General features: G+C 52.4%; 3 protein-coding genes across 3 annotated transcripts in view; 2 read left to right on the plus strand and 1 right to left on the minus strand.

Annotated features, from left to right (window-relative positions):
* The window catches only part of NDUFA6 (NADH:ubiquinone oxidoreductase subunit A6), a 5552-nt gene extending 485 nt beyond the window's left edge, over window positions 1–5067 (plus strand). The window contains exons 2-3 of the mRNA XM_006098502.3: window positions 4053–4168; window positions 4862–5067. Of these exons, the coding sequence (XP_006098564.1) occupies window positions 4053–4168; window positions 4862–4993 (248 nt within the window). The 3' untranslated portion in view covers window positions 4994–5067. The remainder of the gene's footprint in view (window positions 1–4052; window positions 4169–4861) is intronic.
* Window positions 5068–6129: 1062 nt separating this feature from the next.
* On the minus strand, window positions 6130–9986 carry SMDT1 (single-pass membrane protein with aspartate rich tail 1). Its single transcript, XM_006098503.3, has 3 exons — window positions 9648–9986; window positions 7636–7776; window positions 6130–6370 (listed from the first exon to the last, which is right to left on the minus strand). The coding sequence occupies exons 1-2, from the start codon at window positions 9831–9833 to the stop codon at window positions 7639–7641; spliced, it is 324 nt and encodes a 107-aa protein (XP_006098565.1). The 5' UTR covers window positions 9834–9986; the 3' UTR covers window positions 6130–6370; window positions 7636–7638.
* Window positions 9987–12234: 2248 nt separating this feature from the next.
* On the plus strand, window positions 12235–26963 carry NAGA (alpha-N-acetylgalactosaminidase). The gene is given in 11 exon segments (XM_014464128.1): window positions 12235–12382; window positions 19070–19156; window positions 20120–20255; window positions 20976–21147; window positions 21621–21780; window positions 21783–21797; window positions 22120–22209; window positions 22949–23115; window positions 24500–24697; window positions 25716–25859; window positions 26332–26963. Coding segments are annotated over 11 exon segments (1452 nt in total). The 3' UTR covers window positions 26467–26963.
* The last annotated feature ends 1005 nt before the right edge of the window (window positions 26964–27968 follow it).

The raw sequence follows: 27968 nt of genomic DNA on the forward strand, positions 1-27968 counted from the left end.
CCCCCCCCCCCCCCCCCGCCCCGGTAATTCTAAACGAAACCCCGGGAGGGAGAGCAGGGACTGTCAATGACGTACTCACTGTGTAGGGGAGGGAACTGAGGCACGGAGAGGCGAAGTGGCTGCCCAAAGTCCAGAGCTAGCCTGCTGGACCTGGAACCCAAAGGCAACTCTAGCTCCCAGACCGTGTCCAGCGCCCCTAGGTTACCTGTACAGCAAGGTGGCTTGTAGGGCTGGGCGACCGTCGGGTTCCCACGTCTCTCACAAAAGAAGAAGCTGAACCAGAGAAGGGAAGTGACTTTCCCAAGGTCATCCATGTCAGTGAGGTGTTGCCCCGCCCCCCTCCATCTCCAAGCTTTGCTCCCTATGCTGTCTCCGCCTGCCCCTAGTCTGCTTAGCCACTGCTCCCCTCCACCCCCTGGGGTCTGCCCTCCGCCACTTCAGAACTCCTGCAATCACCGAGATGTCAGAACCAGCCTGTCCACCTGATGTGTTAAATATAAACTGCAGGGTGCAGGGACTTTGTTTCCTTATCATGGCATCCCCCTCAGCTCCCCACCCTCTGTACCTGATGAAAGAAAGGTTGGGGGAAAGCCCCCTAAACTGTCAGGGGCAGTCAGTACTCATGTCAGGGCCTGGATCTTTTGTTTCATCGATTTAGTGCAGCGGTTCTCAACCTGTGGGTTGTGATCCCTTTGGGGTTCGAACGACCCTTTCACAGGGGTCGCCTAAGACCATCGGAAAACACATGTATAATTACATATTGTTTTTGTGATTAATCACTATGCTTTCATTATGTTCAATTTGTCACAATGAAAATACATCCTGCATATCAGATATTTACATTACGACTCATAACAGTAGCAAAATTAGTTATGAAGTAGCAACGAAAATAATTTTATGGTTGGGGGTCACCACAATATGAGGAACTGTATTAAAGGGTCGCGGCATTAGGAAGGTTGAGAACCACTGACTTAGTGTGTTTTAATGCAGACCATCACTGCTAGTCCGAGAGGGGAGGTGTTTTTAAGCTAGCTGGAGCACCATAGCACCTCTTCCCGGCTGCTACTCGCCGCCTGTGTGAGGAGTAGAATGTGGTGGCTGCTGAACTTGCCTCGAGGCCTTGCCCCTTACTGTGTGACCTTGGGCAAGTGATTTCACCTTGCTGTGCCTCAGTTTCCTCATCTATCAAATGAGGATTAAATAGGTTAATATAGCTAGAGTGCTTAGGATAGGGCCTGGCACTCGGGCACTCCTTAAATGTTGGCTGCTACTGTTGTTTTATTGTTGTCATTATCACTATTGTTATTTATAGGGCTTACCCTAGCAGAAGCCTCCTTGTAGAAGTTCTCTAACGATAGGAACTGTGACTGCTCCACACTGTCCCTGTCCTCAAGCTGACTTGGAGAAATTGTGGATGACCAGAACTTAAACCCACAGGATCCTAGGGAAGGAGAAACTTGAGAGAACTAACTACTGGTTCAGGGATTGTAAATTCAAATGCCTTCAGGGGACAGGTGGATAATAGGTATGGGGAGTGTGTGTTAAATTCAGATGTTTCAAAATATAATGCTTGCCTAGAGTGCCCAGAACCCTTTCTTGTTACAGGGAGGAGTGGGAGGTAGGGAACAGTTGAAATTTACACCAGGGTTTCTCAATAGCCACATTTGTGCTGGATAATTCTTTGTTTTAGGGGACTGCCCTGTGCATTGTAGGATGTTAGCAACATCCCTGCCCTCTACCCACTAGATGCCAAGAGCATTCCCCCCTAATTGTTACAAACCAAAATACCTCCAGACATTGCCATATATTAGGGGCAGGGGGTGGCAGAGTCACTGCTGGTTTGAGAACCACTGATTTAGACCAAAGAACAATTCAGCAGGCCATAGCTTAGGCTGCTCCTGTTTGCCTTCCTAAGGTCTTTCCACTGGTGGAAGGTTGTGTTCAGGGGTTAGGATGCCAGGAAGGCGCCTGGGACAAAGCTATGGAATTTGTCTCTTGAGAACAAAGGTTCTTAACCTGGAAGGATGGGCATTCAGGGATCTATGAACTGACTTCGTAAGCAAAACTTTGCATTTGTGCACGTGACATTTTCCTGGCAGGTGGTTCAGGAGGACATGAGGATGGGAGTGGTGGGCACCAGCTCCCCTGGTGTGCCTAGGGGCACCTTGTTTTTTTTCCTACAGTGAGGAATCGAATATAAAGATGCAAGGGTTATACTGATAGCAAGGGAAGGTTCTTCATATTTCTTTCCTTCAAAGAGTGCCAATTGTAAATTTTAAAACAACACAAGAAACACCCTGGATTCCAAGCCCAAGTTTGCCAGGGACCAGTAGTATGACCTCAGGCAAGTCCCCACAGTGCTCTAGGACAGCGGTCGCCAACCTTTCGGACCTCAAGGACCACCGGTTGGCGACCACCGCTCTAGGCCTCACTCCTCCCCCCCATCCCAAGTGGTAAGATTCTAAATTCTAGGGTCCACACTAGTTTACATTTATTTTTGTGTCTCTTATTGTCCCTTTGTTTACCATTTTCTAAAATTTCTAATATGATCCTGTAGTGTTTTAACAGCCAACTCTCTGGAGGGAAACCTAGATGTATAATGTTTTCCGTTCTCCACGGTGTAAATACTCCCACCCCGGTTGATGTTAAGCTATGGAAGTGAAGGCAGCGAAGGCAGCAGATTTGGGGAGATGCGTAGAATTGGCTCCCCATGGGAAACTGCTCCAGTGACCACTGGATACGGAGTTCTTTCTACTGTCTGATCCTCAGTCCTGTCCGTTCTGTGAACACTTCCTGACCTATGAAGCTGGGATGCAGTTTCTCCTGTTCGATTTCTGCTATCGTGTATTTATTCCATGTGTGGGTCAGAAACACTGTCTTTGCAGCATGGCATAGTATTTCCTCAGCAGAAGCTTTGTTTTTCTGTCACTAAGTTATGAGTATAGTTAAAAAGTCAAGCTTTATTATTCATTCACTCGGTCACTAATTAGCTCTCAACAGTAGTTCTCAGAGCTGGTTGTGACAGTTCTGTAGAGTGGAATGGACATGTCGCAGGAATGACAACAACACCAGGCACCTCACCAAATGAGCACACTGCCCAGCCTATCCCGAGAGCCTCGTTTGTGCTGTGCATTCAGCTGGTGGGCCCCCTTCTGTCCTTATTGCACCTACCACACAAGGCTCTGTCATCAGCAAATCCACTGCAGGCTGACTGCCTGGGATGGGAATACAAATGACTGCAATGTAATTTTCAAAGGCCGTCCGTGTGCTTCACGTGAAGTCTAGGTCATTGAGTCTCTGCCACTGTTTTAGGCACATATTTAACCAGAGATTGCTGAATATTGTGATTTCATGTTTGCATTCATGGGTAGCAGTTCCTCTAATTAGAATTTACAACCAAGAGAACAGGACTTATGTCAAACTTCTCTCTTCTTCCCCCAGTAACCTAACATGGTAGTGCTAGCTGGATCGAAGCCTTCCCTACCTGCACAAACCCTCAGCAGTCTCCCTCAACTCTAAGTTTGTGTAGTGCACAAACCTACACCACATCATTTTACCTTAATTCCAACCTGTTATCTTTTGGCAAATGTTCCATATAATAATAATAATACTAACATTTATTGAGGATTTATTCCATGCCAGGCACTGTTCTAAGCATCTCGCATTGTTAGAATCCTCCCAACAGCTCTGGAGTTAAATGTGCTATTATTATCCTCACTTCATATTTACATGCACTCAGGCAGAGAAGTTAACGTACACAGGGATATATAGCTGGTGACAGAGATGGAATTTGAACCCAGGTCATTCATACACTTGACCTATGCTCTTATTGCCCTTCAAGTGCAGTGGCCTTGTCTCCCCAAACAAAATATAAGCTCTTTGAGGGCAGTCTCACACTTCACATCCTCAAGCACCTAGCTTGGGGTCAGGCTAATATTTGGTAAGTGAATTGAATGGGCACCCTCTATGTGTTTAATGAATACTCATAGATCAAAATTTAAAAAACATGTTTTAACCATATGATTTCTACCCTGGTCATGTTTTCTCTTTAGTGAACTTATTCCAGCTAGACATCTCTGTGAAACAGGGACGGGATAAAGTCCGAGAAATGTTTATGAAGAATGCCCACGTCACAGACCCCAGAGTGGTTGATCTTCTGGTCATTAAGGTAACTGACCTTCCCTGACCGATTTAAAAACCCAACCTGCCCAGAGCTCTCCAGTCTTCCCAGATGAACACTTTGTTTCCAAGTTTAAAAAGCAACTGCTGGGTCAGCAGCTGTTGCCTGGAACAGATGAACTTGGAGGTTATCACCTGATTAAAGAGATTATAAGATTGTTCAAGGGAAAACCCATCAGGGCTTGCATTTTATAACTAAAAAAAGGTATAGGGGTGAAAGTTTGAGCTCTTCTTCAACCCTTCCCTAGAGGTTACTGCTTCACCTGGTTGCCAGCTTACAGCTGGAAGAGGCTGGCCGGTTGGCTGAGTCCTGTGTAAATGGGGTCCAATCCTGGCCCTGATTCTGTCTCTGATCAGTCACGAGCATCAATAGGAGGGAGCTTTAGCATGTTAAGCAGAAATATAAGTTAAGCCTGTCAGGTTAGGCGTCATGGGGCAGGGGCCCATTGACCTGGAAGTCTCTCCTTAGACCAGTCAGCCAGTTAAAGAATATTTGAAAGCCCTCAGAGATCATTTAGTCCAACACCTGTTTTCAGATGCAGAAACTGGTCTAGACAGAGTACGTTACTTACCCAAGGTCACTCAAGTCAGTGTCAGAGCAGAAAATAGAATCCTGGCCTTCGGTGTTGTATTCCTTTCACTGGACCACTTTGACTGAAGACCTCTCCCCTCACTTGTGCAGGGAAAGATGGAACTGGAGGAAACTATTAAAGTGTGGAAGCAGCGGACACACGTTATGCGGTTCTTCCATGAAACAGAAACTCCAAGGCCAAAGGATTTCCTGTCCAAGTTCTATGTTGGCCACGACCCATGAAGTCATTCAGTGGGAAAGTGCATGTTGATATTTAAATACTTTATAGTACAAATAAACTCAGTATATGATAGTCACTTCGTGGTAGGATTCCATTGGTGAACCAATGGGAAGCTCCGTTTCTGCAGTCTCTCACTTTTTGCCTGAACAAGTGGGGTAGGCATGTACACACCACCTGTTCGTTCCCTTTTCCTGAAGTGTGGGGTTGCCTATAAATGACAGTGGATTCTCTTCCCAGAGCCTTGCATGTGGTAAACAGGAAATACAAGGCCATCTGTTGAGAAACTGTCATACTGGGTATGCGGCTGGATGACTTCGTTAATGTAGCTGTTTCCACAGCCTCCAGGATTGAATGGTTAGTGTCACCACACAGATTATCCAAAATTAGCCAGCTCTTGCTGTCGGAGAGGGATGAGAGCAGCACTAAGGCACAGAAGTAGAGAACACAAACGGGCTATTTTCCCCTGGGTTTTGAAGAAAGTGGCTGATCAGAGGCCTAACTCTCTATTTACAACAAGCACGGGTCCTTAAAATGAAATTAACTTCCTACTCAATTAGGCTCCCCACTAGGACACAGATGTTCAGTGCACACCCGGAGAACAAATATTCCAACTGTTTTGCAAACGGTTGCAGCTTTAAAGTAACAATAAATGTTGGACCAGGTAAAAGAAGTGATCTCTGCTTTGGACAGCAGTCTTCTTTCCTTCACTGGACGGTCTAAAAGCTGGAAAAGGGGGTTCAATATATAGTCACCCTTAGGATTCCCAAATTTTTCAGCACCAAGATCCTATTTTCATCTAAAAAACCAAGTTTTAAAATAATCATTTTAATATTTTGTAGTTTTAAACTAACAACCAAAGCCATGATAGATTGGCATGTGACAATTAGCCAGTGTTATTCCACACAAAGAAAGTTTGAGGGTTTAGTTGGCCTGTACAGCTTTACTGAGGGAAAAGAGTTTCTGTTGGGGTTTTGTAAATAATGAAAATAGGTGCCAGGCCCCATAATTATGGATCCATAAGGGCCTGGAGACCCTGGGTTGTAAATCAAAGGCCTATTAGAGAACAAACAGCAGAGACAAGAAACTACAACAGCTAGAACCTACTCATACTGAGAAATCCAGCCATCACTCACTCATACATAGTTGGTATTTGTCATGTTTATTCATCATCTGGTTATGCTCAGTGGATTGCACATCTCGGGGAACCTCCCAGAGCCTGGGACACAGGGCTGTGGGCATGGGCCTTGCAGGAGGCTTCACTGGAGTTGGGAGGCTGAGAGCTTTCCCTAGTCCCTTCTGCTGATAGGCAAGGAGGAAAGGCTGTGAGCATCGCCATGTCTTGATTCAGGGAGGGCTTTCTCTTTCCCGAACTTCATGACCTGCAAGAAAGGAAAGCAGCAGTGAATTGGGCAGCAGAGCAGCCCTTCATCCACATACTGAAAGAGAATTCCAGAGTGCTTCTATCAAACAGGAGAGAGGCAGTTTTGAGTAAATTTGGTTATTCATTCGTACATTTACTAAGCATTCACCACAGATCAGGCATGGGGGCCCTAAAGGTATAAATCATGTTCCCTGCCAGCAAGAAGCTCATAGTCTAGTAGAGTTTGGGGTGTATGTGTTTAAACATGTAATATGGAGGGTCAACAGAGAGGTACTGGCCAGTCAGAAGGAGCAGTCACTTTCAAATGGAGGAATGTGGGAAGACTATCAAAAATAATGAAGAACTGGTGGAAATGTAGCAGTGGGACATAGCCTTCTGAGTGGGAGGAACAATGAGCCAGTGCTTGGGAGTAATTCAAGAAATGGTGAGTACTAGGGATAGGTGTGTGGTTGGGAATATGGAAGATGAGGCTAGAATAGGTGTGACCAGATCATGGCAAGCCTTGAATGCCAGACTAAAGAATCAGGAGTGTCTTTATGACAATAATGCAGCCACACACATATCAGAGCACCAGAAGTCAACACAAGGAAGCTGAATGGGACATGTACCGGGGAAAGGGTCTATGAGCAGTGGTGACCATGTACAGGCTGTGCTGGTGCAGAGCTTGGTAACCATAGCTGTCCATGGTGAGAATCTAGTTTCTAAATTTCAATTTGAAGCACTAAAATGAAGCTGTGATGGGTGTGTAAGGCATATTAAACTGTAGAGAAAATTTTGAGGTGGTGAGAACGAGATACATAAAGGGCAAATGAGCCCTGGCTAGTGGCTCAGTTGGAGTGTTGTCCCGTACAACCAAAGGTTGCAGGTTCGATTCCTGGTCAGAACACATACCTAGTTTGTGGATCACCAGTTGGGGTAGGTATGGGAGGCAACTGATTGTTTTCCTCTCAAACTGTTCCTCTATCTTTTAAAAATTAATAAAAACATATCCTCGGGTGAGGATAAAAATAAATAGATAAGAGATTAAATTAGACAGATAGTCTGGCTGTGGTCCAACCTAGTTGGAAGAAACCCCAGTGAATTTATAAGTCAATAAGACAGTTTTCCTCATCCAACAGAGAAAAGGCAAAAACATTAGCCACCAAATGAGTCAATTCATTAAAGGTCTGCACTTCTGCTTCAAGTGTCCACCAGGCCAAACTACCAGTTCAGACCCCACCCCCTTCCTGCTCCTGGGCCATGTAGGGGAATAGCAAGTCTTACCTGTTAGTCATCGTCATCGTCGTCCTCTGGGACAAAAATGTCATGCTCCTCAAGTAGAGCGGCAAAGTTCTTGCTAATGAGCGTCCCGACATAGAGGAAGGGGATCACAATGGAGAACACACGGAGGAGGCCGAAGGACATCTGCAGAGGGTCAGAGCGGTGACTGTGAGCCCCAGGGCCCACTGTGGCAGGACTGCAGAAGGCCTGGCCCCCCAGGGTCCTTCCCTCTTAGGGACACCAACCCCATCATGAACAACTTGATTTTAAAGTCCTTGGGAAAATTCAGAGCAAAAATTAGAAGAAGAGATAAAGTGATTTTATGGCCATCAAAGTGGATACCAGAGAGGAAAGATAAAGGTATTCTAGACATCTAAAAACTGGAGCACATGCCCTGGCTGGTGTGGCTCCGGCGTCGTCCGTATACTGAAATGTTGCGGGTTTGATTCCCAGCCAGGGCACCTACAGAAGGCAACCAATCTATGTTACCTCTCACATCGATGTTTCTCTCTACCCCCCCCCCCTCAAATCAATAAGCATGTCCTAGGTGAGGATTAAAAAATAAAATAAAGCCCGGCCCGTGTGGTTCAGTGGTTGACCTTCGACCTATGAACACATGCCAGGGCACCTGCCAAAGTTGTGGGCTTGATCCCCAGTGGGGGGTGTGCAGAAGGCAGCTGATCAATGACTCTCTCTCATCATTGATATTTCTCTCTCTCCCTCTCCCTTCCTCTCTGAAATCAATAAAAATATATTTTAAAATAAAATAAAAATAAGTAAAAATTGGAGCACAATATGGTAATTATTTACAGATACCTATAGAGAAACAGGTGAGAAAGTACTAAGAGGGCTGGACTCTGGAAGTAAAGTTCAGTTTTACTTGGAGACACTAAATACATGAAAATGGATTATAAAAAGATGTACAGTGAAGGGATATTCTTTAGAGTTCTTGAAGTAACAGGTTTCCCAATGACAAATTTGATTTCACCACATTAAATTTTAGAAACAGGTGTGTTTTGAAAAGTGAGCATATATTTTACACTGAAAGTCTAGCTTTTTAAATGGACTGGGTTGTTTTGTAAAATCTCAACATTTCCTCTTGTATTTTCCTATGGAGTTTCAAACATTTTTTCAGCTATGCCTTTTTATAAGGCATCTCTTCCCCAACACCCACCCTGCACCTTCCTGCGTCTTGCTAGGAAACAGCCCTGAACTCACCTGTCTGTGTGAACTAGCATAGGCCAGCCTAGCTTTTAAGAATTTTTGTTTTGTAGCCACCCCCGCCCCCAGTTTTGGGAGTCAAAAAGCAAACTTGTTTGGTATAAGGGGCTGTTTACATTTTACTTAGGAAACCCCGGGTACTGAGGGCATGTGAAAGCATTCGGTGATGGAAAAATAGGACCTGATGGAGGTTGTACCAGCAGGAAACCAGTTTCCAGGACCAAGCTGAGCTGCTAGCTTTGGACACTATTCTGTCCGCCCCGGCGCCCCCCCCCCCCCCACCTCCGTCCCAGCCCTTCTTCATTGGTAAAAACATGGATGGTAATAATCTCCTGCACACCTCTCAGGACTTTAAATCACATGACTTAAGGAGTAAGTCCAAACTCATAAAAAAAGGTAAGTTCCCGTCCCACCTACACTTCATTTACATCAACTCTGAGGTAGACGGGCAGAGGTTACAGGATCTGTCTATATTGGACTCATAAAGCCGAGTCCTCTGGCACCAGAGATGGATCTAGACACCGCGCTCCTAAAGAAGCTAGTGCAAAATGCTCTTTCTCAGTTCTCGCCCCCATCTTCAGTCTCTACGTACACCCAGCTCAACACCGGGACCTAACCCCACCTCCCACCAGTCAAAATTAGCGCATTAGCGCAAAACTTCGTCCTTGATCCGTCTTCCGGCCTAAGGCGGCCGTTTGATTGGCCAGTGCTCCTATCAATCAAAGTCGACCCGCACACATTTCCCACTACGATTGGCCTCGGCACCTTTGCCCCGCCTCCAGGCAGACACTCACTTTCACCGGTTTGGGCAAAATGGCGCCGCTGCGAGTAACGATGACTGACCTCGACGGTACCAGGCTCCGACCTGAGCCGCCCCGTCCGGCGGAGATATCTCCATCTTTCTTCAAACTCGGTCCTCTCCGGAGAGCCCCATATCGGACAGGAGCCAATACCAACCAGCGAGCCGCTCCGGACGCCATCCCGGCACCCGGACCCCAGCGCCTGGCCCCGGCGACGCCCTCACAAAGAACGCTGCCCCAAGCCTCGCGAGGCTTTTGGAGCAGATGAGAGGCCCAGCCTCACAGTCGCGCAGTGCGCCTAGTTCCAGTTGCGGTGGGAGGGAGGCGCTTGTCCCGGGCCAGCCCGACGTCGTGACGTCACGAGGACGCCGCCGAAGCCCCGGCGCGGTAGGCGGGCCGTGAGTAGGGTCGGTGCGGGAGACTCGTCAGGTTTTTCCGTTTCCCACCCCGGCCAGCCGGAGCTCGGCAGAGCAGCCCTCAGGCGATTGTTGAAATAAACTTGAGTAACCGAGATGAGTAGAAAAGAACGTAGTGTTTTAATCGTACAGAAATTACTGTAACAATAAGAAAGATAAAAGCCTGGAATGTCTATATAAAACAAGGTTGTGGCGCTTCCGTTTAGGGCTGGGGAGGCGGCCCCTCCTCTTTGGAAACAAGTCGGGCGGGAAGAGGTCCCGGACCCTGAACCCGCGTTTCAGCCTCCTGGCCTTTACTGGAGGCTCAGCCTCAGCCTCTAGGCCATGGTTCCCAGCGTGGGCACACGCCCCACAGGGGGCCAATGCGAGAGTTATCCGTGAATTTTTTGCATTTCTTAAGGTTCTAGGGACCTCATATACAGTCTATAAATATATATTGTGACATTTATGCATTTCAGTTCTCTATTATGTTTTGAAACTTTACTTGCTATTTTTTCATATTTCTTCCTCAGTATGTCTACTGTCCTTTCGTTCTTTTTTTTTTTTTCTTTCATGATGCCATGTTCTTTGGAACCTTGTTTAGATCAAGTTAATGGCCCTGACTGGTTTGGCTCAGTGGATAGAGCGTCGGCCTGTGGACTGAAGGGTCCCAGGTTCGATTCCGGTCAAGGGCATGTACCTTGGTTGCGGGCACATCCCCAGTAGGGGGTGTGCAGGAGGCAGCTAAATCGATGTTTCTCTCTCATCGATGTTTCTAACTATCTCTCTTCCTCTCCCTTCCTCTCTGTAAAAAATCAATAAAATATATTTAAAAAAAAAAGTTAATGGCCTTTTAGGCTTCCTCCACGTGCGTAAGAGTTCACTTTTTGAATAATAAGAATTATATGTCACGGGGGCATCAGGATTTGAGAGATGCGTAGGTGGGGTGTGGCCAAAAGAGGCTGGGAACCACTGCTCTAGGCCTAGTTGGGCCTTGGTCAGGCTGCCGAGGCCCCAGTGGCAGAGGCTAAGGGACAGATTGTGTGCGTTGGGGGTGGGGGTGTGATCTGTGCAGTCTCTGCATCTCCCATCTGGCCCCTGCCACCATGCCCGTAGGGCATCAGCCTCGTCAGGCCTCTGGCTCTATAGAGCCAGCCACTGTGCCTCCCAGAATAAATGGAAAAAGAAGACATCTGGCCTGCTAGGGAGAGTGGCAATGAGAGGGTCTTGGCAGGTGCACCCTGGGTGACAAGCAGGACTGTGAACAAGTTCCCAGGTGGTTCCAGGAGCTGGAACACCCCTCTGGGAGCCCAGGCCGGAGAGGGTTTATCACAAGGTGCTAGCAGTCCTGTGCCCAAGCTCCTAGAATGCCCGCACTGAGCACCACACCAAACGGGCTGTCCCTGGGGAACCACGCTGCCTGCCCACCTCTTCGGCTTCCCTCTGCAGACCCAGGAGCTGGCAGCTGCGTACCGAGTGCAGTCAGGATTTCTGCTGACGTAAAAGCTACCAGTCCCTCCGGGGTCAGCACCCAGCACCAGGACAGCCAGAAGGAGAGAGAGGACGGGGCTCCAGCACTTTCTGAGCAGAGTACCTCCCTCTGTGGTGGCTGAAGGCCCTCTCCCACCAAAGGACCCTCCAAGCCACCTTTGCTCTCTGGGCCTCAGGAAATAAAGGGGATACAAGTAATGATTCCTCAGGCCTCTCCAGGTATGAGGGTGGATCTGGAACCTGGAAAACCCCCTCAAAAAAAAGCAACTTTGGAAACAAGTAAACATCAAACTCCTAAAAAAAGAATTGGCCCCGGTGTCCTGACCAGCAGGACAAGGGCAGCACCCAAAGGGTCCAGGTTCAGGGCTTATCCTGTTGCTCACATTTTGGCTGGCTCCCCCGGGCCCTCTGCTGCCACCCCCGCCTCAGCTCCAGGATCTCCTGGCCGTACCAGTCGTGCAGGGTAGAGAAGCAAGAGGTCTCAGGGGACACGGGGCTCTGGCCCCTGCCTAGGAGGAGGCTGGCAGCGCCCTGCAACTCACATTCTGCCAAGCTCCGCCCTGCTGGCCTGCTGCCCCCGGCTTCCACCAAGCCCATTGGGCTGTAATCCCTGGAGAGGGTGTGGCCGTTCTCCAGGCCCCGAGACAACTGGTCAGGAGGCTGGGTCTTACAGGGGCTGGTACCCGCCTTCCAGGATGAGTGCCGATGCAAGGCCAGGCCCTGGCGGGCATCACGCAACTGGTTCTCCAGCTCGCGCACCACCAGGCGCATGTAGCCAAAGCTTGCCCGGGACAGCACCTTCACCCAGGCCTCCTGGGCTGCCGGTCCATCAGCAGCAAGCAGGTATGGACGCACACCGGGCGCGTTGAAGCAGATGGTGAAGGCAAACTCCTCCGGCACGGGAGCCTCGGCCAGTTCCACCGTGCAGCCCTCCAGCACCACCAGCCCCAGAGGGGCCCGGGCCTCTCGACTCTCAAAGGAGAACAGCAGGTTGCCCTTGAGGACAAACCAGCACCTTCGGCCAGTGCCACTGGGGGTGGGTGGAGTCCCTGGGCCCCCCCAAGTGCGCAGGAAGCCCCTGTGGTCCGCTGGGGAGTTGCTCAGTGCATAGTGGGCCACACTCCTCTCGTTCAGCTTCATGGCTCCATAAGAACTGTGAGGCAAGAGAGGCGGCCATGGGTCAGAGAGGGAGGTAGCCCCGTGTCCCTGTGGGGAAGGGTGCTGGCTCTGGAGGAGGCTTGGGCCCAGCCCTGTGGCCTCTACTCCCTTGCTGTTTGCTTGCGGCTCTCAGTGGCTTCATCTGTGGAAATAGCTAGTCTCCCCTGCCTTTCTCTCACGGGTTGTTGTTGAAATACACTGGCCGTCAGAGGACTCAAAGGAGAATGTGCTCGTATCGGACCAGGAGGTATGGCAGGGTTTTGACGCAGCTTTTTAAAATCCAAAGGAACCGGCCCAGCTGAGCTGAAATGGACCCCAAGTCCATTGAAACTATTGTGCTTAAACCATCCCCTAATCTGGGGACCCCTTAGTGCCAACCCTGAGGCCAGACCTCCAGGGCATGACCCTCCTGACTCATGGAAAACTGAGGCAGGGAGCAGTGAAGGTGAACTGCACACAACCAATGGCCAGCAGGAGCACAGCCTGGCCACCTCGTCCCCTCACACCTGCTGGGGACAAGTTGCGGCGATGACGCACTTACCAGCAGAGCTTCCTAGGGGGAGGCAGGGGCCTCTCTGGTCTGGCCACAAGGCTCAACCACTTGACCACGTGATTTCCAGTGCGCCTGCAAAAGAATTCTCAGACCTGGTCAACCTATCTAAAGCAGTGGTCGGCAACCTCATTAGTCAACAGAGCCAAATATCAACAGTACACGATTGAAATTTCTTTTGAGAGCCAAATTTTTTAAACTTAAACTATATAGGTAGGTACATTGTTATTAACTTAATTAGGGTGTTCCTAAGGTTTATGAAGAGCCACACTCAAGGGGCCAAAGAGCGGCATGTAGCTCAAGAGCCGAGGTTTGCCGACCACGGTCCTAAAGGATGAGAGCTCTTGACTTTGGTGCCCAGTGAAACCACTGCCTCCTCCAGGAAGCCTGCCCAGGCCCCTGGTAATCCCCCACCAAACCACCTCCCCAGGCCAGGCTCCTAGGAGCAATAAAGGGGCGGGTTCCTATTGTCTTGACAGACAACTCCTGGCCCTCTGAGGCTCCGTCATTGTTAAGTGCCCTCGTAGCACTGGTCAGTTTACTTGTGGGTTTTAATCTAATCACCTAATCTGAGCGGCCTGCCCAGAGCACATGATCTAAACTGCTCCCGGCCACCAAGGTGGTCTGACCCAGGAGGGCCCAGCCACAGCCCCCCCCACACCCCGTTTTCATTTCCTTCATCCCGCACAGACCTCCCTGTGCTGACCCGCTGTCCCCAGCCTCAGGGTGCCCAGACAGGGCCGTGGCTTGGCTCCAGGGATAATCCCACACCCGGCCGCACAGGGCCAGGGGCCCTCAGGAACATTTGCTGAAGTAACGGGGCGCACAACAGTGGGCGACACACAGCCTCCCTCCCGCAGCCTGCGCTCCAGCGGGGGAGACACTGTAAGCAAACACTAATAATAGTGTATTGATGGAACATGATTGAACACTAACTATGTAAGGATCGGTCACGATAAGCGCTGAGAGAGAAATGAACTGGGCCCTGGGCTGGGGGAGGCGGAGGTCTAGAAGGGGGTCCGCGGAGGAGGCGGAGACAGAGACGGTGGCTGGAGAAGCGGCCTCACCTGGGTCCGGGCCGGGAACCCACGGGCCTCCCCCGCCCGCCGGGGGGAGTGCTCCCCCTAAAGCCCGCCCAGGACTGCGAATCCCGGCCGCACTCTCGGCGGGAGGCCGCTGCACCGGGTTTCCCGGATTCTTTTACTCCAGGAGCAGCGGGCTGGGCGAGGACCGACCGGCCGGCGGGGGCCGCCGCGCTCTCGGTTTCCCGGTGCTGCACTGGGGCTGTCCCGCCACGTCCGCGCGGGCCACGCCTTCCCCGGGCCGCTTCCTCCCGCAGCCCAGGAGGGTGGTCGGTGCCGGGCTGCGGCCGCTCCCCGGGGCGGTCCCGTCTCGGACCCTGCGAACGTGGCTGCGCAGCGAGGAGGCCCGCCTGGGCGGCTCGAGTCGCTGCCCCCTCCCCGCCCGTCCAGGACTCACCAGATGCCCCTCGATCTTCGCGGGAAGGAAACTGAGGCCCGAGAGGCCGGGACCTGCCTGAGCCACAGAGCTGGTCAGTGGCTGGCGGCCTCGAACCCAGGGCCCCGCCGCAGGCCGTCCGCCGTCCTCAGACTCATCCACCCCACCTTCCCCTCCACCCCCACCCTCGCCGCCCAGAGGGTTCCGGGCCTTCTCTTCCCCACTCAAGTCCCCTTCTCCCTGCCCCGCCCACTTGTCCGCAGAGCCGAGCCCGGAGGCCCAGCCCGGGAGGCCCAGCCCGGCGCCTCCTCTGGGCGGGCTCCTACTCAGCCCGCAAGTCCGGCTGAGCTTTCTGGCCACGCAACTGGGCCCTGGAGTCACCAGGTCTTTGCTTCTGGGGTTTTCTATTTCCCCTTGTGCCACTCCCACGGCAACCCCCCCCCCCCCCCCCCCGGGTTCCGCCTGGGTCCGGCCCAGCGGGTGGGCCTGTGCTGCGTGTTTGCTTAATATGATTTCAGGTCAATCCGCTTGCTTATGACTTAAGTGAAGTTGTTTTAATCCACTTGTTGATGACCCCAAAAAAGTTGCTTTGATCTAAGTATGAAGTCAGGAGGTCATCATTCTACATGCGGAGTCCCGAAGCAGCCAGCAGCCCAGCTGGGGGCTGGTCCTTAAGGACCCGTGGAGGAGGGAGGAGCAGCTATGAAAAGGGGACATTGACTGTAAATACTGGGAATGGGAGGACTATTGGAGAGTGTCGGTTTGGGCAAAGCGACGCTCTGTAACGTAAAAACTCTCCAAAGACCCTTGCGACATTTGCTCCTACCGGTGACTCTTGAGGGTGGGGGTGGGGGGTGGTGGTGGTAAACCTTGCGGCGGGCTCAGAAGTGCTAACCCTCAGAGCAGCACAGCCTCCCAGCTAACACTGGCCTTTTGGTTCCCTAGCAACAGTGCTCTAGCAGCAAGGGGACTTTTACTTTTGTGCTAGCAGCTGAAAATCAGCTTCTTTTTTTCTTTTTTTAAAAAAATATATTTTTATTGATTTTTTACAGAATGGAAGGGAGAGGGTTAGAGAGTTAGAAACATCGATGAGAGAGAAACATTGATCAGCTGCCTCCTGCACACCTTCTACTGGGGATGTGCCTGCAACCAAGGTACATCCCCTTGACTGGAATCAAACCTGGGACCTTTCAGTCCGCAGGCCATGCTCTATCCACTGAGCCAAACCAATTAGGGCTGGAAATCAGCTTCTTGATTGGTTGCTGATTCTCCAGAGTGTGTCCTCCTGTAAAAAAGACGCACCTCATTAAATTCGGACATTGTTCCTTCACCTCCCCTTGCCTGGAACATGAGTGTGATTAATCTGTCGTTTTTTTTGGAGTATGGTTATTTAGAGATATGCTATTGGCTTCTGAAATTATTGTAATTCCCACAATGAACCTGTGCTAAATAAATTGTTGGCAAAGACAGAATCAGTCTTCAAGTATAACGTTTGCTGCCCGTCCCCACCCCTGCCCCCCAAATGCAGGAGGCTGGGATTTCCCGATGTCCCTGGAGGCCAGTACGCTCAAACCGTGTCTGCGAACTTGTTCCCACCTCAGAGCTGTCCCCCTTGCAGTACCTGCAGCCCAGAGTGCTCTTCCTGCTCATCCCTACCCCTCAGCTCTACCTCCTCCGGACTCCTTCATACCAATTATGTCTCAGCTCAAAGGTCTCCTCCCTGACGTACCGGTAAAGAAGTCTATGTGGGAGGGGAAGAAAAGTTCCTCTGCTCTTCTAGGTTCTTTCTGCTGGTCAAATAAGTAAATCAACATGAGAAAGGTTAACAAGAGAAAAGAACCAAATTTAGTGACATTCGTACATACAGGAACCCCACATCCCTGAGAGATTCAGAGACCCCACATACATAGAGGTTCAGAGCCAGAAAGGTAAAATAAGGTGTCCATGATATTCTGAGCTAAGGAATGTGGTAAGAGGCCTGGCGCTTCAGAGGGGAGGAGAGCTATAAGAATTCACAGATTGATTAAGAAGAGCAGATGTTTGCCCTGCCATAGAGATAGGCCATAAAACGTTATATCTGGTAATAACTCTTATCATGGGCAAGGCTCCTCATTTAAATTCTTCTAGGTAGTTGTGGGGGTGCAGAAGTTTCTCCTGAGCCTACAGAGTTTGCATTGCCTTCAGCTCAAAATAATCCACATGCTAAAGTAGCACTTCATAGGGAGGCCTGTTCTGAACCCTTTCACCTACTCTCAAGTCTATCACATCCCGGGGTTGTGTGTTCATTGTAGCACTAACCACAATAGAAAACTTGCCTACACTCACGCTTTTATTTCCTGTGTATTATCTATATCCCTCGCTAAATCTTATTCAATTAATAATATAAACCATAATAAATGAGTTAGAAGATAATACATGGTGTGGAAAACATAGAACATGGTAAGGGAGAGGAAATTGTGGGAATGGGGAGGTTGAGTTTTAAACAGGATAATCAGGGTGGGCTTCATTGAGAAGGTGACATCTGAGAAATACTTAAAGGAAATGATAGAGCCAGTCATGCCAGTATCTGGAGGAAGAGCACTCCAGGCAGAGGGAGCAGCTAGTGCAATGGCTCTGAGGCCTGTTGCGTTCGAGGAACTGCAAGGAGGCCAGGGCCCGGCAGCGGTGTGTTGGGGGGAGGTGGGTGGGGGGGGGGGTGGGGGGGGCGGGGGAGGTGGGGGAAGAGCAGTAGCGGGTGGGGTCAGAATGTGTAGGTGGGGCTTTGTAAAGCTGTGAGGGCTGTTGCTCCAGATTGAGATGAACAGACATCACAGGGTCTTGAGTGAGCTGTTTTCAAGGACTAGCCAGGCTGCTGTGGAGAGAATAAATGTGGTTGAAATGTAAGCTGCTGCACTAATCCAGGCAAGACATGATGGGGCTGGGAGAGCAGTGAGGTGCCCAGATTCAGAATGCGCTCTGAAGGTAGAGAACAGGATTTGCGGAGAGACAATGTGGGGAGTGAGGGAAGAGGAGGCAAGGACGACTCCAAAGTTTTGACCTGAGCACCTAGCAGGACAGTTGTCATTACCTGAGATATGGAAGGTGGCAGGTGTTCCGTTTGGGCCCGTTATGTTTCAGATGCTCGTGACTAACCCAGTGAAGGTGCCAAGGATGAAGTGTTTGGCCCTAGTAGTTGGTCAATAAAATTTTGATGAATGAAACTGGGAAGAAACGTACAGAGTGCCTGGGCTAGTGTAACAGGTGCCGCAGTGTCCGGTGGGAAGGAAAGCCTCCTGGCTTGGCAAGAGCTGTGCCCTCCACCTGGTTTGTTTTCCCCGCCCACTCCCCTCCCAAGCTTATGTATTCATCTTCCGCTACCGGTTTTGAGAGTCACGCTTCAGGGTATCCCCTCATTTCCTCTTTTTTTTAAAAAAAATATTTTTATTGATTTCAGAGAGGAAGGGAGAAGGATAGAGAGAAACATAAATGATAAAAGAAAAATCATTGATCTGCTGCCTCCTGCACGCCCCCAGCCCGGAATCAAACCGGGACCCTTCAGTCCGCAGGCCGATGCACTATCCACTGAGCCAAACCAGCCAGGGCTCATGCCCCTTAACAAAGCCCTTAGCAGATATTCACGGCACAGCTGTTTATTGCACGTCTGCAACGTACAGACACTTCCTTGCCCACAGGGCCCGGCAGGGGAGAAAGGTCTAGCTTCAGGGGAGCTGGGGCAGGCGGCACAGCAGCTTCCTCCTATGCCCGCGGGCGGGGTCAGCGGGAGCCCAAAGGGGGCGGGGCTGGGGGCGGTTCGGAGAGCGCAGGGCCCTGAGGGCGGGGCACGGCGTTGCTGGAGGGGTTCTGATAGGCTCCAGGGGAGGGCTGGCCGCCGTCAGGCCCCGCCCCTCTGGAACGAGGTCGGAGAATCCGGCGGCTGCAGGGCTTCGCGGCTCCGGGGGCAGAAGCTGCGGTGGGTCGGAGGAGGTGGCAGGTGAGTGCCGCGGGCCGGGCACTCTGGGGTGGGGGTCCCCGCGCGGTGACTGCTGCCTGTGGCGGCCAGAGGCGGCCACCCAGACCCGGGAGGAGTCCAGAGCCTGGTCTCGGCCTGGCGTCTCCCCTCTTCCTGGGCGACCTGGAGCCCGTGCTGCCTGTTGGGCCCCGGCCGGAGGAGGCCCGCCCTTGGGCTCTCGGGGCGCCCCGCACTGCAGGGGGGGGTGAGGTCTGATGTCCGAGACACGTTGTTTAGTATTTCTGAAGGAAGCCGGGAAGTATGGCTGGGCAGGGAGTGGGGGTAGTGGGGGCGGTTTGGGGATCCCCGCCCAGGGTTGAAGGCCGCAGGGCTAGTCGGGCAGTAGCGACGCCAGTACTTTTCTAACGTTTCTTAGCTTCCAAAGCCCAACGTATAAAGCTGGGAAAAGCAGATCTGGTCGGCTCCTGGGACGCTGGGTGCAGAGCAATGCTGTGGAAGACAGGTAACCTACACGGGAGGGGGTGGCTTTGGGAGGGTAGGTGACCAGCTGGGGGTGGGACTACCTGGCGGGAGTCCAGGCCTCCTCCCCTGATGTGGGTATGCCATGTGGGAGACTTGTTCCTCTTATTCTTGGAGCTGGGCTGGGAAAGGAGAAGGAACTGCCCGCCCCCCTGAGGAATCAGTTCCCCTCTAAAGTGCAGAGGCCCAATCTTATATGATATCGACATGTGCTGAGAACAGCCCTGTAAAGTCGGCACATTAACTCCATTTTACAGATAGGGAAACTGAGGCCCGAGAGGAAAAGGGCACACCCTGGGGAGCTGGCTGTGCAGGTCCCACCTGGCTGATCTCTCTTTTTATTTTTTTATTTTAAATATAATTTTACTGATTTCAGAGGAGAGGGAGAGAGAGATAGAAACATCAATGATGAGAGAGGATCACCGATCAGCTGCCTCCTGCACGCCCCCTAATTAGGATGGAGCCCGCATGTGCCCTTGACCAGAATCGAGCCTGGGACCCTTCAGTCTGCAGGCTGACGCTCTATCCACCGAGCCAAACCAGCTAGGGCCTGGCTGATCTCTTTAGCCCTTCTAGGTCTCTTGGGGATCTGTGGTGGAGAGCAAAGACCTGGAGTCTGGCTACAGTGGACTGTCAGTTCTGTGTAATGGAGTTGGTCTGGGTAGAGAAAGGATATGACCTTAGCTATTAGTTTTTGCTAATTCTAGCACTGCTGTGGCAACAACAGCAAGTGGGGATGTCCCCCAGGCCTCAAACACACTGACCTGCTCCAGGCACCATCTGTCTGCTCACCCACTGCATGCAGGAGCCAGCAGTTGCAGGAAGAGCCAAGTCTACCTCAAGCCCAGGAGTTGCTCCTCTAGTGTGCAGGCCGGCAGCCTGTGGAGGGGGTCGGGCGAGGGCCGGGGCTGTGGGAGCCACTCAGTCATCCCCAATCCTCCTACAGTGCCGTTGCTAGCCCTGGTGGGCCAGGTGCTGGTGCTGGAGAATGGGCTCCTGCGGAGGCCGCCCATGGGCTGGCTGGCCTGGGAACGCTTTCGCTGCAACATTGACTGTGAAGAGGACCCAGAGAACTGCATCAGGTGAGGAAGCACCACACCACCTGACAAGCTGTGCCCAGGGCCCTGCAGAGTGGGGGCAGGGAGGAGAGAGTCAGCGAGAAAAGAGAACAGGGTCAAATCCCCCCCATCTCCCTTCCCAGCAAGGCTGCAGCCAGAGGTGACTCTTGGGACATCTGACAACCTTGTGACACGCTTGGGGCCTCTGTGGGGCCTGTCAGGTCTGTGGGGCAGGTACTTTGTGAACCCAGCCCCTGAGATAATCACAGGAGATAACTGGTGAGGCCAGGCCAGACCTCACAGTGCTGCCCCTGGCTCAGTCCTGCCCCTTGGCCCGCAGCCGGATCCGGCCCTTTTGAAATGAATAAAACTAAAAAAAAAAAAAGACCGTACCCTTTTATGTAATGATGTTTACTTTGAATTTATATTAGTTCACACAAACACTCCATCCATGCTTTTGTTCCGGCCCTCTGGTCCAGTTTAAGAACCCATTGTGGCCCTGAGTCAAAAAGTTTGCCCACCCCTGGGCTAGACCATTCCTTTCAACTTCACCCTGCATAGGGCTCATGGCACTATGCCTGGGGCCATTTACAGTTGTTACCTGGCTTAGTCTGCAGCTGACCCCAAGGCCAGGGTCCTTGTAGCCTGGATTCACACTCAGCATCTGAGAACTCTGAGGAAGGTGCCTTGGATGAGGAACATGCTAGGCCGCTAAGCTGCTCCATCCCCTGCTCCTCTTGCCAGTGAGCGGCTCTTCATGGAGATGGCTGACCGGCTGGCACAGGACGGATGGCGGGACCTGGGCTACACATACCTTAACATCGATGACTGCTGGATTGGTGGGCGCGATGCCAAAGGCCGCCTGATGCCTAGTCCCAAGCGCTTCCCCAACGGCATTGCCTTCCTGGCTGACTATGTGAGCCCCACCCAGCCCTGCCCCTTGGCCTGGGGGCCAGATCACTCTTTCCACCTCACCCTGCTTAGGGCTCTATTTCCACCATCCCTGTTTGAGAACTCAGTCTGAAGGGGAAACAAACAAATCGCTAGTTTTGGCCCACAGTGGTGGGGGGAGCCAGGAAGGACATCTGATCCACCTGGGATTTCAGGAAGGTTCTGCAAAGAGAAGGCAATTCGTGAGCTGATACCAGAGAGATGACATTTAAGGCAGAGGGGATGGCGAAGCGAAGGCCTAGAGGCAAGGATCAGCCCCTGGGAGTGTGTGTTGGAGGGAGGAGAGGACCATAGTTGGCCGAGGCCAGCCAGCAAGCGGAGCCCTCTCCTTTGTCATTGGGGCACCGGAAGGTTTGAATGGGGCTGGGCCAGATGCGCCTGTGAGGTGGCTCCCTGAGGGTCCTGCCTGAGCCCCCTGTGTCCTTGGCTCCCCCGCAGGCTCACTCCCTGGGCCTACAGCTGGGCATCTATGAGGACCTGGGCAATTTCACCTGCATGGGTTTCCCCGGCACCACGCTAGACAAGGTGGTCCAGGATGCTCAAACCTTCGCCGAGTGGAAGGTGGACATGCTGAAGCTGGATGGCTGCTACTCGACCCCGGAGAACGGGCCAAGGGTGAGCCGCACAGCTGGCTGGGGGCCATCAGGTAGATGGAGGGACGGCCATGGAAGGGGCCCCAGGGTCCACTTGGCCGAGCCTGTCTGTCTGTATGCCTCCTAGGAAGTGGCGTTTCCCAGTTCCCCTCACCCAGGGCTCCAAGCTCCTAAAGATGCTGGCACGTGCCCACCTGGGAAGTGTTCGCAGCATTGGGCACAGGGGGAAGCACCTCTGTGGAGCGTCAGTTTCCTCACCTTTGGTGGGAGAATGTTTGGGTTGAGGCCCTAGGCTGCTTCCTGCACCTTCTCGGTCATGAAATGTGGGGGTTGGACTTCTCCAGGGTACCCCATGATGGCTGCTGCCCTGAACGCCACGGGCCGCCCCATCGCCTTCTCCTGCAGCTGGCCAGCCTACGAAGGGGGCCTCCCCCCCCAAGGTAAGCCATCCTGGTAAGCCATCCTGCGCCCACCTGGCAGCCTCCCCACCTCCTGTGCAGTCACAGGCCGCCCATCGCCTTCTCCTCTCACCATAGCTGCCCGAGTGCTGATTTGTAGGTCTAGAGAGAAGGCCCCGAGTACCCCAGAGGCACCCAGCCAGCCTAGGGTCTTAGAGAAGAGGCACTTGTGAGGTGGCTGAAGGCATGGGAACCACACGTGATGGGCAGGCACACTGTACCCATCAGGCGGAGGGAACCTGGGTTGTCCTGAGTGGGCTTGGAGACCCAGAAGGCTGGTGAGGATAGGCAGGTGGGGCCCGTCTCGGAAGGGCCTGTGGGCACCTCAGCAGGGGCCCTCAGCACCTAGGACACCAGAAAGGGTGCGGTCAGACCTGCAGACCTGAGGGAGGACGCTGGCAGAGGGTGAGTCACTGCGGGAACACAGGGTGGGTGTGCAGCAGGGATGTTGGTGGTATACCACCTGGAGCCTGTACCCTGGGCTTGACCCAGCTGGCATGGGAGGGCAGGACAGGCTTCTGGCACCAGCATCCATGGAGCAGAGGCCTGGGCAGCCCCAGAGCAGGGCTGTTCTCTGCGTCCTTCCTCATCCTGAACAAGCTAGGGTTGGTTCTCTGCCTTCCCCACCCTCTTGTCTCCTGCTGAGCCTCCCCGCCCCTGTGCAGCCTGCGGGCAGCAGAGGGTGACTCCTGTGCTGAACTCTGCCTCCCTGACACCCAGGTGAACTACAGTCAGCTGGCAGAGATCTGTAACCTCTGGCGCAACTATGACGACATCCAGGACTCCTGGAGCAGTGTGCTCTCCATCCTGGACTGGTTTGTGGACCATCAGGACATTCTGCAACCAGTGGCCGGCCCTGGACACTGGAACGACCCAGACATGGTACCAACATGGAGGGGATGTCCCAGGACCCATCACCATGATGGACTTGCTCCCTCTCTCTGGTCGCTCACTGCCAGGTTCTAGATCAGTGTCTCTGAACCAGCTGCATTAGACTTGCCTTGGAGCTTATTTACAATTCTGTTCCCAGGGCCCCACCCCACCCCCACCTTTTGGATCAGAATGTTGGGAGAGGGCCTGGGAATGCCCATTGTTGACAGTCTTCCCAGGCAATTCTGATGCTTGAAACTTGAGAACTTGGTCTGCAGTAGCTCTAAGTGAAACAGTATTCCTCTGCAGAGTGAAAAACATGAATATTCCACACCTCTGTCCATTCCCTCCCTAGCCTGTCCACCCAGGCTGCCTCTGAGCCTTCTTTCAATGCCCTGTACCCTGTCACCCTCCTGCAGAGCCTCCACCGGCAGAACCGGCCCCTCGTACCCACCTCACTCGTAGCCTTGGTGACTTAAATATTTTTACAATTTGTCTTAGAGTTTTATAGCTATCTCTTCATTTAATCAAGATTTAATACCAGTGATGATTAAAATAATACAAATACTGGCCAGATAGTGGGGCACCTGGAGAAACAGAAATCGGCCTGCCTTAGGGTTCTAGCTCCAGCTCTGCCACGTACCTTAGGCAAGTGACTTAATTTTCTCTGTGCCTCCGTTTCTGTGTTTAATTTTAGTAATTTTTGTCTTTTAAAATATTTTTTATTGATTTTGAGAGAGGGGGAGGGAGAGAGAGAAACATCAATATGAGAATGAAACATTGGTTGGCTGCCTCCTTGTGCCTGTTTTGTCAATTGGAAAATGAAAATAATAATAGTAGCTACCTTATATATAGGGCTGTTTTGAGGGTGAAATGGATGGCCCTTTAAAATGCTTGGCACAGCTTGGCACATGTACAGTGCTTAGTTAGGTTGGCATCACTAAGTATGTAACGGTGTTGTGTGAGCAGTAATCGTTTGTGTCCCGTCTAGATTGGTTGCCCTGGGTCAGGTGGTGGGGCAGGTGGTGGTTACTGGCAAGAGCAGGGACTCTGTCCGGCTCTGGTTCTGGTTTCCTACCACTGCCATCCTGGGTGCGTTTCTTGACTTGCGTGTTTCAGTTTACAAATGCTTTTGGCAGCAGGATCCCATCGGAATGACCTGTGACATGACCAGCACCCCTTTCTTGTGAAATAAAAAGCTGAGGCTCAAATGGAAAGTGACTCAACTCATCCCGAGGCCACACTGCTAGGGAATGGTGTTTGCCAAACCAGGCTCCCCATGTGGCCGTGCCTCCCACCTCCATCTTCTCCTGCTTCAGCTACAAGCTTGGGGTTGGTGCCTATACCCTCCCCACTGAAGAGGGCAGGGCTGACCACTTCTCTCCTCTGCCCCTAGCTGCTCATTGGGAACTTTGGCCTCAGTTTCGAGCAAGCTCGGGCCCAGATGGCCCTGTGGACAGTGCTGGCGGCCCCCCTCTTCATATCCACGGACCTGCGTACCATCTCTGCCCAGAACATGGACATTCTGCAGAATCCACTCATGATCAAAATCAACCAGGATCCCTTAGGTATCCAGGGACGCAGGATTCTCAAGGTATTGGGGTGTGGGGGGAAGAAAGGGGAGACGGAGGGATTAGGCTCCCCTGAGAAGAAGACTGCAAGGCTGGGTGCATTCAGTTGAAGACTCTACTGGGGGCTATTCCAGCTGTCCCCCACTTGCCCGGTGAGGCAGGGCCAGAGCAGGACAGCTCATGGGATTTGGGGAAGGGAGACGTCACCATGCAGTGCCCAGGGTACGGTGAGGCCTCTCAGGTTGGAAGTATAAGGTGTCTGGCAGAGAACTGTGGTGTCTGGTAGAGAACTGGGGCTTCCCTACAGTGTTTAGGAGTTGTATGAGCCAAGGAATACAACTATTACTCGTACTGGTGTCTACTTTTTATTGATCACCTACTGTGTGCTGGGCATTCTAGATACATTTCCTCACAAGGTCGATAGTCCTTCCCTGTTTTACAAAAGAGGAAACTGAGATTTGAAGAGTCTAAGTAACTTAGCTCAAGGCCCCACAGTTAGTAAATAGCACAACAGGACCTGATTCCAACAGCGTTGCCCAAAGTTTGTGCTCTTTGCACACTCCTTCCCTCTCCAGTTAGAATAAATCTACACACCTGTAGAATGTACCTGTGGAGGCCCAGAGGAGGGAGCTAATCCCTGCCAGGCCGGGGACCTTCTGGAGGATGGGGTTCACGCTCCTGGCTGCTCAGGGCAGAGTGCATCATCCCACTGGCCACTCCAGGGCAGCAGCTGTCCACGTCCATCCCTCCCATCATCCTATGAGCTCTCTGAGGCAGGACCTCATGCAGCATTGCGTCTGTGTCCTGGCATGGGGCCTGGACACAGGAAGTGTTGGGGAGTGTCTGCCAAGTCAGGGAAGGAAGGAAAGTAGTTAGATAGGTGGGGTACTGGAGGGCTGTGGTATCACCCCCCTAAGCTTTTGCGTGGAATGAAACTGTGGCCTGGGGAGGGGGGACCCAGGGCTCAAGGGAGGGCCAGGAAGGGGACTTCAGGGCCTGCCTGAGCAGGAACCCCAGCCAGCAGCCATCTTCTGTGCCCAGGAGAAGTCCCTCATCGAAGTGTTCCTGCGGCCCCTGGACAATAATGCCTACGCCTTGGTCTTCTTCAGCCGCAGGACAGATATGCCATATCGCTTCCACTGCTCCCTCTCCCAGCTCAACTTCACCAGCTCCATCTTGTATGAGGTGAGCGCCCTGCAGGTAGTGAGTGCCCTTTGTTTTCCTGGGAGGGCGTTGCTGGGGTGGGCCTCACACAGGCCTCCCCTAAGCCGTGGGCCTTGGGTCCTGTGGCAGGTGCTCAAGGGGCAGCTGCAGGCACTGAGGGCCATGGCTGGTGCTGCTCTCCACGCTGGTACTTTCAGGCTAAGCGAACAGGACTACTGAGTATGAATGAGTCCCGTTACCCACTGAGGCCATGCTCCTCGCCTCACTGGTCAGCCCTTGCTGGCACGGTGCTCAGGTTCTCTGTGGGCGAGGCTTTCGCCACTGCCTATGTCTGGGCATCAGCTGGCTGTGCCGGTGGAGAAGTGACAGAGTCACGGCTCCCACTTCTGCAGTGCACACGGGAGGCCCAGCACAGACAGGCAGAGTCCAGGCTTCTATGCCCTCTGCCTGGCCATTCTTATGGGGGCACTGGTTATGTCCCTCCCTGCTGCAGGCCCAGGATGTCTACACGGGTGGCGTCATCAGTGGCCTCCGGACTGAAACCATCTTCACAGTAATCATCAACCCTACAGGGGTGGTGATGTGGTACCTGTACCCTGTCAGGCAGCTGGGAACACCTCAGCAGTGAGGAGCTAAGACATGTGACAGGTTGTAGCAGCACCGCTGAACCCAGACCATGGAGCCTCGACATGCCGAGGGCCAGGAGGCGAGGTTCTCTGCTACCCAGGCCCGCTTGGCGACTGATCCCATCGGACCCAAAGTGCAATCAAAGGGCCAGGTTCCATGTGCTGCCCAAGTGTGAACCCTCTTGGAAACTTGTCTGGGCACTTTCCTGTGGCCTCCTGGCCTCTAACCTTGTCTGCACAGCCCCACAGATGTTGCTGAACAACTCGGCAGCCTAAGCCCCCATAGGCAGGGGCACTGATACCTATCAGGACTCCAGCCTCTGGCCTTTTGTTGACTCTGAAATCAAGATTTGGAATTTTTTTATAATTAGGAGTGGGGATCTGACCTCTTGTCAGGAACTTCCATGAATCACAATTGGCTTTCCTGCCCGGAGGAGGCCTGGCAGGCTGATACTCCACGGTTCCCTCAGGTCACCAATAAAGCTGTTCTTTAGTCAAATAGTTGTAACATGGACCTGGGGACATGGGCGCCTTAAATCAGGGACTCTGAGTGGCACTACACAGGGTGCTGGCTTCAAATCTGACCTCACATGGAAGATGTAGGGCATCTTCTGGTCCCTCATTTTCCAAAATGACCTGCAGATTATACTCTTAGACAGTCCAGACTTGCCTCACACCGGGAGCCATCCCTGCTCTGCCCAACAGTGGTGGTGGTTGACAACGGTGAGGCAGAGCAGCAATGGTCCCAGGCCCTCTTTGTCTTGCCCTTCCCCGCCCCATTCAGATGGTCCAGGCTCTGCTGGCCATGACCCTCCTCACCAGCCCCTCTGCTGCAGCCTGAAAGGCCTGATCTGCTAAAGAACTTCGCACTGTTGTCCTAGGCACCTTTCAGCTCCTCTTTTCTGACAGGGCTTCATTCAGTGGCTGTCAGGGCCTGGGTGGGAGTGAGGGGCCTCGGCTCTGCCTTTCTCCCACAGGCCCCTACAGCTTGTCCTCTGCCCTGCAGTGCCCCTGCCCCCTCCCCTAGTTCCTCCTCTCCTAACCTGTATCCAAAGACATCCAGGGACTCTTTGTGCTTTAAAACATGTTTCCTGTTCCTCCTCAGGGTTTTAAGGTAAAAGAATGACAAGCTCTTAATTGCCTTCCTTTGGTTCCTGTTTCCTAAGCCTCTTCCTTTGGCTGAGACAGGGCACCTGTCTTCCCTGTTGGCTCTTGTCCCTATTTAGAAAGCTGGCAGCAGAACAAGCTAGGTAGGTTCCCTTGGGCTCTGAATGCACTGCCCTGCCCTGTGGGAATTCTTCCGGGTGGATCTTTCACACTCCCTCCCTCAGGGTGTGAGGGTCTTGTATATACAGTGTGGTGTAAAGTGCACATTTTACAGTATCCTTTGAACTTCCTGGAGCTTTGCTGATTGAGTCCAGGTCATCAGAGATAACTCCCTTTCCCAGTTGTTGTCTTGAGGCTGTGGCTCACTCAGGAGGAAAGAACCTACCTCATCCCCTGC

The sequence above is a fragment of the Myotis lucifugus genome, unplaced genomic scaffold (assembly GCF_000147115.1).
Source record: "Myotis lucifugus unplaced genomic scaffold, Myoluc2.0 scaffold_239, whole genome shotgun sequence".
NCBI lineage: Eukaryota > Metazoa > Chordata > Mammalia > Chiroptera > Vespertilionidae > Myotis > Myotis lucifugus.

Coding starts and splice junctions, on each gene's coding strand:
- SMDT1 (XM_006098503.3), bottom strand. CDS start 9,833: ATGGCGTCCGGAGCGGCTCGCTGGTTGGTATTGGCTCCTGTCCGATAT. Junction 7,777..9,647: donor TTTTGCCCAAACCGGTGAAA/GTGAGTGTCTGC, acceptor GACCCTCTGCAG/ATGTCCTTCGGCCTCCTCCG.